Here is an 18,388-nt window from a genome sequence, read left to right on the forward strand (position 1 = left end):
TGGGAGCGCGCCCCAATGTCGGAAGCAACAGAATTCAGAGAATCAGCCTTCAAGCGTGCGGAAGGGGCGCGCGCGAAGGCGCATTCTGATAACGAACCTCTAGCGACACCTTCGACGCGGAAATACCCATGTTCGCGCCTTTGTTCACGCCCTCGCTGTGCGCGTAGGTAACGGACACGCATGGTATGTCTTCCTCCCACTTCCAGACCACCATAAAATCACACTCAGAAGCCCAGACGAATTCCCAGCTATTAGACCATATCGATAGACCCATACTTTGCCACCCCGCGATCCCCAATCGCACGTCGGCCTTTCGCAAGCTCTCCTTACCGGTGTCTTCTTCACGAGTGAGCCGCGCTGGAAGGCGTAAGAGATATGTCAGCGCTACCCCCGAAGCCAAGAACCCCCACGAGAACAACACTCACCCAACCTGCCACTCCATGTCCGCGCTATCGATGCACAGTCCCTCGGACGACATCGGCTGCACGGGCGGGAAGCACGCATTGCCCGCCGCAGACGCCACCTGAGCCTGCAAACCCGCCAACACCGCTCAGCATACAGCAGCCCTGATCAGATGCGAAAGGGAACAGACGTACGAGGCTGAGCCAGCAGTACTCAAGCGGCGTCGGCCCGACGTTCTGGAAGAAGAACCGACAGGTGCCGAAGGTGATCGTTTGCGCGTGGTCCGGCTCGACGTCGAACGTCGGCTCTGCGTGCGCAACGGCGGTCAGACCCACTGGTCGTTGAGGGCGCAAGGCGGTGCGGGACGTACCAATCTGTCCATTGAGGATCGTGATGGAGTTCACCAACTGTTGGCAGTCCTCACTGATGGGCGGGAGGCGGCCAGACTGCCCACAGACGGTAGTGCCTGCGCGACAGATAGATCAGACACAAGTGATGTCTGCAGTGCGCTGAGGCCTCACAGATCTCGCCGCAGACGTTTGTGAACGTCGAGCTCGGGGTCGCAGCAGTGACAGTGGCGGTGACGGTCAGAGTGGCCGAGTCCGTAACGCTCTCGATGACCGTGGTCGCGCTCGTCACCGTCGCAGTGTCCGTCTCCGTGTCCGTCTCGGTCGTCGTGGCCGTCGCAGTGGCCGTCGACACCTTTGTCACTGTCGCGGTGGCCGTCGCGGTCGACACCTTCGTGACCGTCGTGGACTTGGGCTTCGGCTTCGGCGGGAAGGGGAAGAGCGGCGGGAAAGGGAAGTACCACGAGAGGAGGCCGCCGAGCAGCCCAAGCAGCCCTCCGCCGTTCGCCTGGACGAGGGGCGCGAGAGTAGGCGCGCACGAGAACTTCGTGAGCTCGAGCGTCGCGTTGCCTGCAACCAGGGTGGACGTCTCCACGACCGCCGCGCCGTTGCACACAGGGCCCTCGGTGCTACTGCTCTCTTGCCGGACTATGGGGGGATCGGGGGTCAAACGAGCTCGAACAGTAGCAATGGCTCAAGGGAGACAGAAGGCATACCTCGGATATGGGGTGTGTTGAGCGCAGACACGCTCAGTGCGGCCGCAAGGAAGAAGACGAAGGTCGACGCAGACTTCATGTTTCGTATCTTGTCCCTGCGCTAGTAGGAGACAGCTGTGAGTGGTTGTGCCTTGGGGCCCTCCTCCCAAGGACACCCTCTGCTTTATACCAGCGAGCCTGAGACGAGACGCGACACGTTTCGCCTGTGTGGTTCGCTCGCTTGTGTAAATTGCACAACACACTGAATGTCAGCACGCGCGACGCGCGGATTGGTCGCATCGCACACGTCGAACACCTCCCCTGTCCAGGCGTCCCCAACCGGGCACGCCCACTGCCGCATCTGGGCCCTGAGATCCCGTCGGACCAGCAATGGCTCGCCAGCGCGCTCATTGAGGACGAGTGCAGCCGTAAGGCACCGGGAGGATGTATGGCGCTGCGGCCGCGTTCCGAGGAACGTCAGCGTGCTGCCGCCGGATGCGGGGACGCGCCTACTGAGCCAGGGGCACCCGGGGCGTTAGGGTGGGCTCGACCCGGAAGAGAGGAGGGATTGTAGGTTACGGGGCGGGTGTGCGACCGGGGTGCACCCTACGATGGGCCGGAAATTAGGCTTACGATCGCTGATGTCCGACAATGCCGTGACTCTGGAAATCGAGAAGACGTTCGTGGTCGGGGCCTCCAGGATGGGAAGGTGTTGTGCGACAGGCACCGGGCTCGCCGCCAACTCCAGGCTGTGTCTAAGGCGATCAGCAATGTATGCGTAGATGCAGGCCACGGTCACCTGCGATGAAGAACTAGACCAGGCTCAGGAGAGAATGGGCATTGGTCCCAGGGGCCAATGAGCATGGCGCACATTCCTATGGCAGAAGGCCTCTCGAATGCCGCACGCAGCCTCGCTAGACGGTCTAGCCGGCAGAGACACACAGCCCAGCACGGAGTGCCGCGCGGACGTGTGGCCAACGAAGGGCGGGGACACAATGCGAGGCACACCCCAGGCACACCCAGCGGCACGGCGGACTTGCAGAAGTGTCCCGCGGAGGCCTTTCATCACGGCGCGAACGCGACTCGGCATGAGCAACACTAAGAACAATCATATCAGTCGGACATGACTGTCGAACAAGCCGGGTCGAACGTACGAGCATGACAGACGGCAGCAAGTCCATTGCTTCTAGCGGCGACCTTGAACGAGCGTGGGGGCACCCCGGTCGAGCGGCGCAACGATTCGACATGAAGCTCTCCGACTCTCACCAGCATGTGTTCGCCGGAAGTCTCTCCAGGGGCAAGCCCGGCTAGCATTCGTGCCAAGTGACATCCAAAATGAAAGCTGCTCACGTACACACCGAACCAGCAAGAACTCGAAGCCTTACGTGCTGTCCAGGTACGAACGCATCATCTCGGAGATCCTCAGCGGCCGGTGGGAGGAACCGCCCAGCGGCGGCAAGCGACGGGGTTCTTCAGCGACTATCGCCGAATCGGCACACGCGCTCCTGACAGGTGATGCATTTGCACGACCGGCGGATGCGACCACTCGGCGGAGTCTTGGACAGATTCAATGCGCTCGAGACCGAGGCCCGCTCGTGTTACACGTCTCGGATGGGGACGTGTGCGGTATGCGCTGTGCCTGCGGACAAACGCGAGGATAGACCGCGGCATCTGTTTCGAGCGCTGTTCACGAGCTGTTAGCAGTTCCGCGGGGTGTAGGACATAGAGAGACTCGGGAAGTGCAAGGCCGACATACCAGACATGGCCTGGGCTGCGTCTGCTGCGTTTGACATGGACTCACAGACAGCGAATTCGGATCGCGAATGACCTGGGGGATCAAATGCGCTCGTACTCGGGCGAATGACACCTCGCGGCAGACCGAGAATATGCCACCAATAGTACTAAGAATCACTTTTAGCATCTATATCGATCGTGCTAGCGTGAGCAAAGCCAGAAGAAATGACAGCGAGCTCGGCGGTCGATTGCATGGTGGTGGTGTTGGAGCAAGAGGCTCAGGCTCAAGCTCAAGCTCTCAATCGTCTCAGCGCTTCTACCTGACGGCAGTGCAGGCACAGGGCGGCACGGCGCCGGCTGCTCATGACACCCATCCTCCCTCGCCTTGTTCCTCGTCCTGATCTTCCAGCTTCCTGATACTCCACTCAGGCAACCCCCAAGAGACTTCACTGAATATCAACGTAAATCTCTCCCAAGCAATGACGCCAGTGAGCTAGATATTCCGTGCAAATGCCCCGTGTATTGAATAACCTCAAGATATACAGCAACCATACACACAACCAGAAACCCAGTGAGAAAGAAATAGCTTGTCCGATCCCTGCCTTTCACCATAGACAGCTTGAGCAGCGCCTCGAAAAATACACTTAAGAGTGCGCAACCCTACAAGCAACCCGCGTGAGTCCCCCATTCACGATAACCACAATGAAAAAGAAAAGCCACCCACCCAATGCGCCACGTCGCGTCCCGAGCGATACATATCCCCTCCGAGTTCACCGGCTGCACCGGCGGCAGGCACGCACTCGCCGCCGCGCTCGCCGCTTGCCCCTGCCCGCCCAATCAGCCCACGTCCCCTTCCCCCACTCACAACGTAACAAAGCAAAAGCGACGTACGAAGGAGAGCCAGCAGTTGCTCATCGGGAGCGGCGAGTCGTTCTCGAAGAAGAAGCGGCACGTCCCGAAGGTCAGCGTCTGCGCATGGCCCGGTGCGACCCCGAACGTCGGCGCTGCCCGTCCCATTCCCCGTCAGCCCACCATCCTACACACATATCAGTAAGGAGAAAGGGACGCACAGACAGAGCCGTTGAGGATCGTGATCGCGTCCATGATCGTCGCGCAGTCCTCCGTGACCGGCGGCAGCTCCCCGCTGTCCCCGCACACGTTGCTGCCTGGACCCGCCGTCAACGACGCCTCTGCGCAGAAACGAACGAGGGCACGTACAGATCACCCCACACACGTCGGTCGTCGGGACCGGCGCGGCGGGCGCGTTGGACGTCGGCGTCGGGTCTGCAAAAATGCACATCAGCCTCCGAGTCCCGCACCCATCCACGCAGCACAGCACACGACACCAACCATTGTCAGCGTGCGCAAACGCGTGTTGCGCGTCGCACGAGAACGTCGTGAGCGCGACGGCCTTGCTGCCAACGTTGACCGTCGAGCTCGATACCGTCTTCGCCCCGGTGCACACCTCCGCGGCCTCGCCGCGCGCTGCCAAATGTGCCAACAAAGCACCCAGGGCTCGTCAGCGCAGAACGGTGCGGGGAGCGGCGCGCGACCCACGGGTAAAGAGCGCGCAACTGCCCACGACGACAGCGCACACAGAGAGCAGCGTAGCGAACGTCTTCATCGTGTCGGCTTCAGGTGAGAGAATGAGTGAGTGCTTGCAGGCTCGCTAGTGTAGCAGATGTGCTGCAGACCCCCACCCCCACCTCCCCTCTTTTATATGTGCCTATCCGCGCGCCAGCGTCATCAGCAGCCGCCCCGAACCCGAACAGAACACCTACCCTCGCCCGCCACACGCCCTATGCAGCTCAACTCTGCGAATCCCTCGCTCCGTCCTGCTTCCACCCGTCTCGACGTCAAAACCCGGCACCCGCGCCGCACGCGTCGAATGGCCACACCGCCGGGTCAGGCCCAGGACCCATCGCGGGCCCGCCGCCCACCCAACCAACATCAACTGTATGCCCGCGGCGAGGCACCATTACGGCGTGCTAGCGCTGTACGTCCGCGTCCGCGCGCGGCGGGTGTGATTGCGAACAGGCAATGCGCGGTGCATTTTTGGACTTTGGATTTCGGAGGGGGGCTGGAGTGCACCCGGGCCAGGTACAACGCCGCGGCTGGCGGAAGCCCGACGTGCCTGTCCCGCAGAGCTCCTGAGCAGCAAACGGCATGGCGGACGTCGACGCGCGTATACAGGCCGCGCGGTATACAGCGAAGGACGAAGCGCCTACGTCACCGTGTTAGGCTCAACCGTTCTCCTCGCTCGAAGACAGGACGCTGCGAACGCAAGAAGGGTGACATACGGCATACAAGCTCAGGAGCCCGGGGTTAGGCTCGTGAACCAGCCTCGCGTTCGGAGGCGGAAGACAGTCGTTCCTGGGGTAATCTGCTCCGATACCGCCGCGCGCGTCCAGGAATACCTCCAAGTCAGATCCTACTGCGCACGTTAGAAGGATCGCCTCAACGGCCCGTGCGCACGAAATCAGCGCACCAGAACGTACGAGACACCCGACAGGACCCAGGTGGGCCCAATGCCAACGAGCGCGCACATTCGGGGAGAGCCAACGTGCGGCCACACGTCTGCGTTGGGACGACATGGAGGGGGAAGTGCGGCTGGATGGCCGGGACGTGGGAGGAGAAGCCTCAGCCAGGGACGGCTTCGAACGCGGAGATGCGGAGGGGGCTGGGACTGGCTGCCGGTAAGACCGAGGTACGCGCATCGCCGCCGATGGGTGGGCGTCGAAGGTCGTCTGTGTATAGACGTTCTTCTGCGCATCAGAAGGTCACACACAGTATCTTGCCTCGAAGCTGTACGCTTGAAACCGCATGCTGGCAGCAGACACTCACATGTAGTCATCGGAGCGCACGCGGGATGGATTGCCGCTCATGGGAGTGGCATACTGTACCCGCCAGACGTTAGGCGAAGCGATGGACCCCTAGGCTAGGGGTTAGACGAGCGTCTACACCCGAAAAGGAAGGTCGTATACTATATAAGGCAGGTGACCTGCCATATATGGTAATCGACCGAGGCCTCGGGGACAGGGGACATCGCCTAACGTCTGGCGGGTACAGTATTGGCTCTACCTCCGAGATATTTCTATTCGGGAATCCAAGGCACCTAGAGTAGCACGGGTGGTACTAGGAGAACCGCACACGCACCTTCCGGCCACGCCCAATCCAACGTAAGCGTCGCCGCACCGAACCCCGGTTTCCAGTACCTGCAGAACATATTCAAATTAGCATGCGCACCTCTACGTCAACCGAGGCTGAGTCGTCGATATGTACTTGTTCACCCCAGACGGACTTTGTAGAGGATATCGGGGATCTTCAATGCAGGCATGGCTGTGCAGCCTGCGCTCTATACGGAACACTCGTCAGTAACACACTCGCGCTCCAGCCACCGCACGGGCACGTACCGCTCCTCAGACGCCAGGGTCGATCACAAACCCCGCGTCGAGCACGGACCGGACTCTTGACTCCGCATCGAGGTTCAAGTTGAGGACATGACGGATGGGCCGCACTACTCGCCCGCTGCCAGTGGATGCAGAGGACCTGACTCAGTTCTTTTGCTAAGGTTCTAGATTTGTCCTTTAGTGGAATAAGGAGCATATCAGAGAACGCGCTGAGATCGGGGTGTTTCTGCTGGACACCAGGCACTGGCGTTCGAGCGCCCCCACAGCGTACGGTGAGAGCCACGCCAGCACGCAGCGGGCAATAGCACGACCGGATGCAGCGTCATGCGGGAAGTCAGGGGCGAGCACGTCGGAGAAGCCGGGCCTGCAATGCAAGACGCGTCGTGAGCGGGCGTGCGGGTGACAGTCGTGGCAAGGAATTGAAAGGCCAGTGACGGATGGGGTACTCACAGACTCACGTCGACTTCTGGGTTTGCGGGGGCATGGCGCCACAGTGAGGACAGCCCGTAGATGTACGCAGGAATACGGAGAAATTGGAGCTCAAGGCGGCAGGGTTAGTACTCACTTCTGCAGAGCAAGCGCTGTGCACCGTAGCCAGCCACATCCGAGTCGGTCCAGGTAATATCCATCCAAGAAGGTTTGACGCATTGGACGACCTATGATACACTCCCATACAACGGGTATTCTTCACTTCTTCCTCCGAGTCCCCGCTCCTCGCGGCCCTCGGTCCGAGTCGCTCCTCGCTCACAACCACGGCACGATCTTGTCCACAGCGGTCACCGTGACCTCGCCCGGGTTCGGCTCGACAGTCAGGAAGCTGATCGTCTCGCCCTCCGTAACCGCCACGAACCGCTGCGCGCGAAATACCATTCAGCACTGGACAGCGTCGTCGTCGGAGTAAGGAGGAAGGAGGGCCATACCTTGGAGCGCGGCGAGCCGAGCAGGGGGGACGCGTCGAAGAGCATGCCGAGCGCGCCGACGAACGCGCCCTGGTCGTCCGCGATGAAGTGGATCGCTGTATGCGCGCCGTCAACATCCAATGCCAACACTACATAGAACGTCGGACGCACGGGTGCCTTGGGGAGCCAATTGCTCCTTCCACGCCCTACCCAGCATCAGCCCTCCTTCCCATCAACAGAAAAACGCGACTCACTTCATAACAAACACATCATTGACCCCAACAACATACACACCATCCACGCCCTTCGCCCTGAACGTCTCAAACGCCTTGATGTACCCGGGCACCTGCGCGGAGCACGCGCCCGTGAACGCGCCCGGCACCCCAACGAACACGTTCTTGCCTGCGATGCCCGCGAACGTGAACGGCTTCTGCGCGTCGTCCTCCTTCACGGGGACGCTCACGGGGAGCGTGGAGCCGGCCTTGGCCTCGGCGGCGCTGAGGAGGGAGGTCGCGAGGCTGTGTGCAGTTTTCGTTGCGCCGGCGAGGAGGGAGGCCATTTTGTTTCTGTGCTTTGGGTTATGCGGTGGTGGGTGCGATCGCGAGGCGGGTGTGGCTGTTTCGCGAGTGTGGGTGAGTGGGAGAGAGGAAGGAGGGAGGAGGGAGAGGGAGAATATGTACGCGCTGACGGGGCCCTGACGTCATACCACTCCTTCCCTCACCAACCTCTGGGGAACACCGGCCTCAAAGCAGGCGGAGCACAGAAGAGGCTGCATCTGACGCTGTACATGCTAGAAATCGCAGCACAAATGGCCCTGCAGGATCAATTACCAGCGGAGATGATCTGGTATATACACGCGCGATGCTCTTGAAGTCGCTTTCTCCGTGGGCCTCCGCGCCAGGCGCGAATATTGCACGAGCCATTCGTCATCCATCTGCATGCGCGTCAGCTCCACAAGTGAACGAGAAACGTAAGTGTACGCACCACAGTAGCGTATCCACAAACTCACGCAAGAGCCCTGCCGGACTGCCCGACTCCGCGGTGCGCGGCTCACGAGAGAGGCAGCCGCTCGAAGTGGCACATGCAGTTGACCCCAACGTACGACGTCGACCAAAGCACCCCTAAGGCAGCTACAACGGGCCCGCGATAGCCGTCACGGTAGCAGGATCCCCAGTACAACTTGTCCACTAAGTCCACGCGTTCACGAGCGGGAGAGGCTCTAAGTCTGCGCAGTACGCGATGCTCGCGCTCTTATACCAATTAGCGGTGGTTATGCCCATTACTCCCCCAGGGCGCCGACGCCGGGACAGTCTAGCATACGCCGAGCACGGTCCAACGTCTGCCCCGGGAGCTGCGAGGCGATCGAGGAAGCCCGTGTGTCTTCGCTGTGAAGTTCGAACCGCTGCGCCACGATTAGGCTGTTAGGAGAGCAAGATATTTGCAAGCATTGCAATCTTTGGAACCATGGCAGAGATGGATGCGAGATGCACGAAGTAGGCGAACAAGCAGCGCAATTTTGCGAGTGTCCGGATGTCAAGAAACGGTTTGAGAAGCGTGCGGTGCCAGATGGGCATCGCTCCCAGGGCCTAGCTAGCCTGCTATAACTTCATAGCGTGTGCAGGAAGAGGAGAGGCTGAGAGGCTGTATGATGAGAATATTTGTGAACCAGATGGTTGAGCAGGCCTGACAAGTGCTTAGTGCGAGGGCAAGGCGAAGAATATGGACCCATACGCGTTAGGCGCCTGTGAGATTCACTCTTGCAGAAGTAAACTCCGACTTCCCACGGGGGACCTCTGTGCACCTCTCTCACACGCGGCCATGTTCGTTCTCGCCTACAACATAAAGATGAGCACACCTCCTCAGCACGCTCCCTCCTGAAGTGAAGCGGGAAAAACAATGCGTAGACGTCTCCCGCATAAATCATGTTTATCGCGCTGTCAACATCCACGCCCTCTTGGTCACTCAGCACTCACTAAGTGCTCAGTAGCATAGCGCTACGATGTACGCCCTCGACATATCCGGTTTCTCGTGCGCCGCCAACGCGGATTGGGGCCGCAGTTGCGAGAGCACAAGTACGACGCTTCTAGCCAACTGTCAGTCCTCTCCCCTGCTCCATCTCCGCATGACTGATATGCTTTCGCCCCTAGGCATCAAAGTTCGCTATCACAGCCCTGCACTCATTCGCGACGACAGAGAACTCGTCTCCACGAATCCCACCGGAGACCGAAGGCTGTCTCCCTCGGGTCTCCATCTGCAGAATCTGATTGTGCTGTGTGGCAGACCTGCAGACGTGTCCCCCGTTAGATGGAGCCCAATCATGCGGTATTCAGTGGCCATCTCACGGCAGCCCGTTCCATGTGCCCACGAAGAGTCCAGCGCCCGCATAGCAGAGTCAAGGACGGCATACAATAGCATCATCGGCGAGCGTTTAGGCAGCCAGTACGCAGGAAGCCGTCATGTCTGCCCCTCCGACCACTGCTCCCGTTGACGGGCCCTCCGCCTTGCTGCCACCGGCACCATGTCTCGACAACACCTTCGGGGCGTTCTTGATAGCGACCTTCGTTGGGGTGGTGTAGGCCGTCCTGCTTTTGTGTTCTTTGGCGAGTGCGGGCGTTCGCTAATCTTGGACACACAGAATGTATGTATGGGCTCACCTTGCATCAGACGTACAGATAAGGCTATCGCCTCTTCCCAGGAGATGCCGTTGTATTGCGAGTGATTGTACGTCCGGACACTGCTCCCCTTCAGTGCTGTCTGTTTACAACGGTACCGGGTATGCTGGGTCGTCTCAGCACTGTAGGCCGTGCCGATGTTTGCTCAGCCTCGATCACTGATTGCATGCCAGCGTTCTGGAGACTATACATATCATCTGTTGCATGCATGTTTGGTGAGCCGTAGCGATTGTGCGCAGGATTTCCCAGTATGCTGCTGACCAGATCCCTCGCTACTTAGCTACTACTATGTGGTGACCGAGTACTTCCACCCTAGTGCCCTACTACACAACATATGGTGAGTGTACTTACACGACCACACGACGTTACCTCCCTGATCCAGTCTGTTCCGAGCCTCCCAGGTCTGCCCATGTATGTGCGATACAAGCAACACCAATGCCTATTCTCGCTCAAGCCGCCTGGTGAATACAGATTCTGCCGGTGTCCACAGTGCGCCTCCCCTCATTCCACATCAGCCTAAGTCCTTGTCTTCTAACACTCCAGCCCCGCAGGCAGCGATCGTGGTCGTCTCCGAAAGGTGCGGGCCATTGGCACATTCACAGTCACCATGGTCTCACATGGTCCTCCCGCTCTCCAAGCCTCTTCACTCGTCGAGTTTACCTCAGTGCGTCTGAAACCTTTGTCTCGCGAGTAAATCTAACCCCAGATAGTCGGCTCTCAATTCCGCGCAATCGTAGTAGTCGCAGTGCGTACCAATGTCCCCTTCAACAACGCACATAGGATGTTGAGTTGGCTCATCGGGCGGTGACGACACGGTAGCTTGTCCTTATGCTTGCGATCTTGGGTGCGTCTATATCTATATTTCTCCATACTTCACTGGCGAACTGCCTCATCCTTCTTTGTCAACAGGGCTCGCTACTGGTGAGTAGTGCATCAACTGCCTGGGCCGTCTCGCACCTCATCCTGCGTCGCACACGACATCCAGCTGCTACAGTCAAAAAGTATGCACCTTTTTTCTTCTACTAGACCACGCCGTATCCACCGATTTCGAGGTTCCCAACTGCCCTATTCGAGTCGGCGGCCGTGCGTCTCTTACTTGCAGTCCGCCATCTTCAGACTAGTCCCGCCCCTCTGAATCGATCGCAATGCAGGAGCTGATGCCCGCCGCATTCGGCACCGCGGTCCTCGTCGACTCCCTGCTCACCACGACGCTCGTTCTCGCCCTGCGCCAAAGCAGAACCGTGTTCAAGAGGTACGCTCACTCGCATCCAACGGCGGATTCAAATTCAAATTCACACTTGGTGCACTTATAGGACCGACTCGTTGATCACCCTGCTCGTCATGATCATGTACGCAGTCAACACCGGTCCGTCCCCAGCCCCTACCCTTGCGCTGACCAACGCGGCCGACTCTGACGACCGCTGGTACCGCATCTCACAGGGCTTCTGACGGGGTACGCCCGCTCCCTCACACTGGAAGCTGTCCGCCATACTGATATCACCCCGCCCATGCAGGATCTTCAGCTTCCTCTCCCTCATATTCGTAAGCACACCGTACACCGCGTCCATCTCACACAAATCCCGACATGCCCGAAACCAGGCTCTCGTCCTCCCGACCAACCTGATCTACTTCGCCCTCACCGTCCTCACCGCGACCACCTTCTGACGCTAACCCCGGGGCCCGACGTCCCCCAGTGTACGCAAACACCCTCCTAGCAGTGTACGCACTCCCCCTCCTGCGCACTCGCCCCGCAGTCAAGGCGCCTTGCCCCACAGCCTAAACTCGCGCAACGGGCTCACAGACCGCCCCGGCGCAGGACTACCTCGCCAGCCTCCCCGCGCCTCGGGGCCCCCGCCTCGCTCGCGGACACGTCCAAATCCAGCTCCCGACTCGCGTGAGCACGCACGCCACGGGTACGATGCTCCCACCGGACATCGATGAGGGTCGACACTGGCAGTGGCACGGAGCGCGCCGCGGCCCAGGGGAGCATTGCGACCGAGCAGGCGGAGTGAAGTGCCGGAAAGACGTGCGACACTGGCATATACTTATAAGTGTGATTGCTCACCCGCGATGCGTTATACATGATGATCGCACGACCCCTTGCGTACGTGCTGTATGTTTTCCCGCTAAGTTGGGCTCTGGATGGTGAAGTGTTGCACTGTCTTCCCAGCATATCCCCGCCTTCCTCCTGCATACGATCGCCTTCTTTCAAGATGACGTTGAGTAGTCTGCAGGACGGCGTTGAAGTTGAATTCTGACTGACGAGTTGGCGATACGCGAACGCACCTGCCCCGAGTCGTCCGCTATCCCGCACCCGACCCCACGCCCACCCGACGATGACCAGTGCGCGCCGCACGACAATTACTATTAGTACATACCCGCCCGCGATCTCAAGCCGCACTGCTCACCGCCACACAGTACATACACAACCTCTGCGTCACGCATCCACACAACCCCAATTAGCCTCAAGCACACCTGTGCGCTCCTGGCTCTGTTCTCGACGATCAACGAGCGCCTATTGTCGTGGGGCTAAAACACTCTGGGCCTGGGTGTGGACCGCCCAACCTGTATGAGACGAGAAAAAGACTTCATATCGTACACGCAAACGATCACAGTACAGCACAACAAAGCGATCACGAGCGGGAGATGTTCTGGTACGCGATGCTCGCGCTCTCGTACTCGGGCGCGAATATCCGCGCCTTCTCGTCCGCCATCCACCTGCAAATGCCTTCTCGTCAGCGTCAGAGATCAAGCGCGAGTGGAGATGACACGCACTGCAGCAGCTCGTTCACGTACTCCCGCAATAACCCGACCGACTCGCCGTCCATGCTCGAGCTCGCGACCATCTGCGGCAGACTCACTATAACGATCCTCACTCCATCAGTATACGCGCCCAACGGGGTATCATAGGTGAAGAGAAACACACCGAGCATGCGCAGGAAGTGCTCCGCGCCGTAGATCGCGCTCATCTCCTTCTCCTGCCCGACGACGACCGTCGGGCCCGTCACGTACTTTTTGCGGATCTCCGCGTACTGCGGGCGCTCGAAGCGGTAGAGCAGGTTCGCGCCGAGCGCGCGGTCGAAGTACGTCTGCAGGCCCGCGATGATCGTCGGCAGCAGGATCTTCGGGTCTTTCAGTCTGCGGGCGAGCGTCAGCGACGTGGCGGCGGGAGAGCATGCGGGAGAAACGTACTGTGTCGAGGCGCCCTGGGCGAGGACGTGCTGCTTGAAGTCCTCGAGGACGTCGATCGTGCTCGGTTTTCGTGGGAGCCCCACGAGCTGCATGATGCTCAGCGCGCGTGCAGAGCACGAGACAGGAGTAAGGACGGACCTGGTTGTTCTTGGTAACGGCCTCCCAGTCGTCCACGAGCAGCACCTTCAGTGTTTCCGGCACGTTCAGCTTCATCTCGGGCTTGCGCGTGCCCTCATCCTAACCGGCCCTGGTCAGCGTGTGCGGGGAAAGTGGGGTACAGCCGGTGCGGGGAGTCCGAAGGTACGAGCGTGGTGTCTGCCCTTTGGGCTGAGCCGCAGCTCAGCGTGCGGCGTGGTATGTACGTCCACAACGTGTCCTTGGCTGGACGTCTCGATCTCCAAGACGACGTCGCGTGGGCGGGATAACACACCACGCTGGAAAAAGCGAGTGCACTTGCCAAACTTGTCAAGTGGGCGTGAGCCCTGACACCTCTGGTTCCTATGTCCGTATACGCCACCACTTTGGGCACCAAGGTCTCGAATTCCGCCCTCTCATGAGCGTAGTTATCGCCGGGTCCAATAAGCACATAGGTCCCATCGTCACCAATTCCGCCATGTCCCGATCGTGACGCGCAGCGTTTCGTGCTACTTCAACCAGACGAGGCGAAATTGGTGACATCGGCGCAGACGGCGCGCCGGGTCTGTGGCACCCAAGAGTGCTCTCTTCACGGACCCCGTACGAGAGAAGGGGAGTATAGTGCCACAGGACCCGGCTGTGAATCTCCATGATCTGCCGCACTCGACTTTCTGGCGGATCCCGGGAATGGGAGAGCGTGCAAGGCTGGATAAAGGCGGGTAGAAGAGCGGAACATACCTCGTCTCTGCCGCGCTTGGTGCCCCGTGCACCGTCTTTGCGCCCTCCGAGCCCGCCGCGCCCACTCGCACCGGCGACGTCCTTTCCGGACTGGGCCTTTGCGGCTTTCGAAGAGGAGGCACTGGCGGCCTGAGCGGCCTGGGACTGCGACTGAAGCGCCTTCTGCAGACCGATATTCGTCTCGTTGAACTTGAGCAGACGCGACGCATCGACCCACTCATCCCATCTAGGCGAGTGTCAGACTACATGCAGCTGAACAGGTGAGGGCACGGACGTCTGTTTCCAGCCCTTGTAGTGGACGTAGTAGTGGGGGCCAACGACGCCGGACTGAGTGTTGGACGCGTCCCAGGTCTCAGTCTTGAGCACTTTGGCCTCGTAGATGAGGGGGCCGTGGTAGCAGAGGACACGCTCGTTGACGGTGAATGTTTGTGCGGACATGGTCGAGAGCAGCGGAGACGCGGGGCGCGGGACGGCACCCACGAGTCGCGTACCGCGTCAAGCGCCCGAGCACGCGTCGGCCGGTGCGGGCTCCGGTGGGCGCAGCTGTTCCCCGCAGCGAGGGGGGCGAACGTTGGTCGGGTCGATCGACAGAGGCCTTCTTAATTGACTGCAGCGGAGTGTGCAGCGACCGAGAGGGGAGGAGGGAGACATATGGCGTCAGTCGAGCCGCGGCCGGGGGATGCCGGGCGGGCGTTTGTTTGGGGAAATGAACCGCTGCAGGCTCTTCCCTCTCCTCTCTTCAGTCCCGCCCCTGCGTGAATCGTCCTTGTTTCTCGCCCTCACCGCGACGGTCCCCGCTCGACGCCCTCTCCTCCTCCCAACTTCCGTCCTTCGCGTCCCCGCACTCCGCGACGCGTACCCCGGCACCCACAACGCCCCAGCTCGCCCCACATCGCTGCAATGGATCCCTACACGTTTGGTGGCAAGTACAGGCTCGAGGAGGAAATCGCCATCGGCGGGTGTGGTCAGTCGCTCTCCATTCCACGCGCCCTTTTGCGCCCCTCATTCACTCTCTCTCGCTCAGGCACCGTCTTCCAGGGCGTGCACACTGTGGCTGGCAAGGAAGTCGCCATCAAGCTCGAGCCAGCCATTGCAAAGTCGTCCCCGCTCAAGCAAGAGTCCAAGATCTACAAGACCCTCATGGGCGGCCCCGGCGTCCCTTGGATCAACTGGTCTGGCCGCCAGGGTGACTACAACGTAATGGTCATCGACTTGCTCGGCCCCTCACTCGAAGATCTCTTCCGCATGTGCAACCGGCACTTTTCCCTCAAGACGATCCTCATGCTTGCTGACCAGCTTGTGAGTGCCCTCTGTTCGATGCCTCGATGGTTTCGTGTGCGAGCTGCGCGCACAACGCGGCCGCTGTGGTCGCTCCTCTCGCGGCGTCTACGGCGCGTTCGTCCGGTGGCTAATTGCCCCAACCTCTCCAACTCTCATCTTTCGTCTCGTGGTCTTTCTCACTTCGACACTATGTCCTCGTTCGGATTGTGGAGTACAGTTTGCCGGATCGCCACAAGCAGGCTGGGCTCGATGACCGGCGCTTCTGGACGCTTTCATCGCCCCCCGAACTTGGAACCCATCGGAAGGGCTCAGGTGTACTCCCAGCTCGTACTGGGCCGCAGGTCGTGCACCGTTGCTGCCGTGCGTTTGCAGCGCGTCGACTTGACATTCCGTGTCTCCATCGCACAGCGCCTTCCACCGGGATGGCAGGCGTCGACGATTTCTCACACTTGCGCCCGGAAACACCGGATCCCGGATGGTACCTGTCCAAACGTGTTCTGTATTGTAGACTGAGTGACCCGTTTGGGCTCGCACTCTGCCCTGCAGCCGTTGACCTCTACGTCATCGCACTAGTAAGATGTTACTGCGGGTTTGACACTTTCTGTCTCTGTCCCGCAAGACTTGGCGTTCAGTATACGCACGTCTCATAGCAACCTTCACGCGAACAAAGTTCCTGTGCGCTTCCGTACATCTCGTTAGACTCCGTACAGCTTCATCTCCGGTCTCCACCTTCTGGACTTCTTGCTGACATCACCGCGCCTAGATCACCCGGATCGAATACATCCACTCGCGCGACTTTGTCCACCGCGACATCAAGCCCGCCAACTTCGTCGTCCCCAAGGCCGACGACCCGCATTGCGACGACTATGTCGTGAACGTGATCGACTTTGGCCTCGCGAAGAAATTCCGCGACCCTCGTACAGGGTCCCATATCCCGTACCACCAGGACGACCACCACGGGGTGGGAACGTGCCTGTTCGCGGCGATCAACACCCATCTGGGCGTCGAATGCTCGCGCCGCGACGACCTCGAGGGGCTCGCCTACATGCTCATCTACTTCCTCCGCGGGACGCTCCCCTGGCGGAAGATCAAGGGCTCGTCCGTGTCCGACACGTGGGACCTCATCCGCGACAAGAAGCTCGAGACGGAGTCCGTGCTCACCGTCGGGCTCGCGCCCGAGTTCGACATCTTCTACAAGTACGTCCGCGCCCTCGAGTTCGAGGACCTGCCCGACTACGAGGGCCTCCGCGCGCTATTCCGTGGGCTGGCCGAGCGCCAGGGCATCGTCTACGACGGCGCCTTCGACTGGTGCGTGCCGCGCCCCGGCGAGGGCCGCGCGGGCACCAAGCGCAAGCGCGTGTGCCGCAGCTGCTCAGCATGCGCGGCGGCCGAGGAGCGCACCGCCGCAGCGACGGCGACGAAAAAGGCGGCGGTGGTGCGCCAGCGGTGGGCATAGGGAGGGGCGGGGCGCGTCGCGGGCGGTTGAGGCATGTTGTACGTCTAGAACGTGGGTATCGCCCTCCACTCTCTCCAACTCAACTAAGTATGTCTAACGGTCCACTCGCAGGAGGCTCATGAGCCATGTTTGGATCCCGCGGCGCCGGCGGAGGGGGACAGGCGGAGGGAGGCGGCGGTGGCGGAGCGCCCGTGTATATGCTGAGGCCGCGCGAGGAGCGCGCGGCCGCGATGACGGGATGCGCCCCGTTCACCCCCCTTCTCTCTATGATCCTACGAGTGCCCGTGGATGCTACCGCCGTTGATGCGTTGATGCAGATGCGGGGTCGCACTCGCCCCCCCTCCTCAGACGGCCGGGGCCGGGGCGGGTCGCGGTGGCGACAGTGTATATATTTCTCGGACCTGGTGAGTCGTTCTCTCTTTGCAGAGGTGTAGCGCAGAACTGACTTTATGCGTCGATACAGCCATAGCCACGCCATTGCGCGCGCCCCCATCCCCCTTTCCGCCCGCGCGACCCCCACCCCACCACCACTACCCCCACCACCTCACTGTGGCCCTCTCGGATCGTCTGTTGATCGCCGCGGGGGAGGCGCCCCGTGCGCCGCTCGGGTCGAGCGAGCGAGCGGCTGCTGTTGTGCGAGTAAGTTACGCATATGTATGTATATTTCCTGTACCCTAGCGGCGCCCGCCGTATACGTACGTGCCACTGCCATTATCGCTGCCATTGCCGGTTAACGTGACGTGCTGCGTTGCGTTGTCGTTTCCTCCGCTTCGACGAGTGCCCCCGTGGGGTTTTTAGCGTTTGCGTTACCGTCTGCCTTGTTTACGTTTCGAAATTCGCGGCGGTGGCGGTTTACGTATGCAGCACGAAATTTGCGCTTCGCGGTTCGCGTTCTATGGACCGTTCCTTCCCCGTCCCTGCGCACAGTACGTAGGCGTGGGCGATTATACGTACACATATGGTATCATCGACACCCCCACTGGATATAGCTAAACAGTATGCCTCCCCCCTCTCCCACCTAGGCCTATAGCTAAGTGCTTCGTATATATGGTTTTACTTATGCCCCACCAAACCGCTGCGTAGTATGCTTTGACTCGTAGAATTCGTAGACTCGATATGATGACATGGTTTGACTTCGTTCGACGTAGGTGTGATGTGAGGTTGGGTGGACCGTGGCGGGTGGGCTCTGGGAGGGCTCGGCGAGTGCCCACTATAATAGGCGCCCGCTCAGAACGGAGCCACAAAACTCGGGAGGTACAACGATATAAAGTGAGGAACGGCTGATGGAAATGAACTAAACACCCCCGTGTCAACGGAGATGTACACGACGGGAAGAGGAGCAAGAAAGGCTGGCCGGTGCCTCTCTTGCTGCACTCCTCGTCATGTACACCCCACGCCGCGCGCCTCCAAACCCCCACTCGCCCCAG

The 18,388-nt window shown here is 60.3% G+C and overlaps 6 protein-coding genes across 6 annotated transcripts; 2 read left to right on the forward strand and 4 right to left on the reverse strand.

Annotated features, from left to right (window-relative positions):
- Positions 1–161: 161 nt before the first annotated feature.
- On the reverse strand, positions 162–1,596 carry TRAVEDRAFT_31886 (uncharacterized protein). Its single transcript, XM_008045856.1, has 6 exons — positions 1,466–1,596; positions 924–1,397; positions 773–868; positions 597–709; positions 426–529; positions 162–357 (listed from the first exon to the last, which is right to left on the reverse strand). The coding sequence occupies exons 1-6, from the start codon at positions 1,542–1,544 to the stop codon at positions 342–344; spliced, it is 882 nt and encodes a 293-aa protein (XP_008044047.1). The 5' UTR covers positions 1,545–1,596; the 3' UTR covers positions 162–341.
- A 2,089-nt stretch (positions 1,597–3,685) lies between these two features.
- On the reverse strand, positions 3,686–6,515 carry TRAVEDRAFT_75109 (uncharacterized protein; the record flags this gene model as incomplete). Its single annotated transcript, XM_008046201.1, has 9 exons — positions 3,686–3,838; positions 3,903–4,003; positions 4,070–4,182; positions 4,249–4,344; positions 4,397–4,462; positions 4,529–4,663; positions 4,736–4,810; positions 6,335–6,393; positions 6,469–6,515. 9 exons carry the CDS (start codon positions 6,513–6,515, stop codon positions 3,823–3,825), a joined length of 708 nt encoding a protein of 235 aa, XP_008044392.1. The 3' UTR covers positions 3,686–3,822.
- An 817-nt stretch (positions 6,516–7,332) lies between these two features.
- On the reverse strand, positions 7,333–8,046 carry TRAVEDRAFT_40445 (Redoxin; the record flags this gene model as incomplete). The annotated part of the gene is made up of 4 exons (XM_008045892.1): positions 7,333–7,440; positions 7,509–7,603; positions 7,659–7,693; positions 7,742–8,046. 4 exons carry the CDS (start codon positions 8,044–8,046, stop codon positions 7,333–7,335), a joined length of 543 nt encoding a protein of 180 aa, XP_008044083.1.
- Positions 8,047–11,304: 3,258 nt separating this feature from the next.
- TRAVEDRAFT_53283 (uncharacterized protein) lies at positions 11,305–11,824 on the forward strand (the record flags this gene model as incomplete). Its single annotated transcript, XM_008046202.1, has 5 exons — positions 11,305–11,411; positions 11,473–11,525; positions 11,600–11,612; positions 11,674–11,701; positions 11,759–11,824. 5 exons carry the CDS (start codon positions 11,305–11,307, stop codon positions 11,822–11,824), a joined length of 267 nt encoding a protein of 88 aa, XP_008044393.1.
- A 910-nt stretch (positions 11,825–12,734) lies between these two features.
- TRAVEDRAFT_31887 (MRG-domain-containing protein) lies at positions 12,735–14,847 on the reverse strand. The gene is made up of 7 exons (XM_008045857.1): positions 14,499–14,847; positions 14,225–14,450; positions 13,490–13,588; positions 13,352–13,437; positions 13,086–13,297; positions 12,935–13,019; positions 12,735–12,877 (listed from the first exon to the last, which is right to left on the reverse strand). Exons 1-7 carry the CDS (start codon positions 14,660–14,662, stop codon positions 12,793–12,795), a joined length of 957 nt encoding a protein of 318 aa, XP_008044048.1. The 5' UTR covers positions 14,663–14,847; the 3' UTR covers positions 12,735–12,792.
- A 145-nt stretch (positions 14,848–14,992) lies between these two features.
- Positions 14,993–18,017, forward strand: TRAVEDRAFT_155616 (kinase-like protein). Its single transcript, XM_008046203.1, has 5 exons — positions 14,993–15,188; positions 15,249–15,523; positions 16,269–17,012; positions 17,073–17,365; positions 17,425–18,017. Exons 1-3 carry the CDS (start codon positions 15,125–15,127, stop codon positions 16,959–16,961), a joined length of 1,032 nt encoding a protein of 343 aa, XP_008044394.1. The 5' UTR covers positions 14,993–15,124; the 3' UTR covers positions 16,962–17,012; positions 17,073–17,365; positions 17,425–18,017.
- The last annotated feature ends 371 nt before the right edge of the window (positions 18,018–18,388 follow it).

This window comes from Trametes versicolor, assembly GCF_000271585.1.
Source record: "Trametes versicolor FP-101664 SS1 unplaced genomic scaffold TRAVEscaffold_13, whole genome shotgun sequence".
NCBI lineage: Eukaryota > Fungi > Basidiomycota > Agaricomycetes > Polyporales > Polyporaceae > Trametes > Trametes versicolor.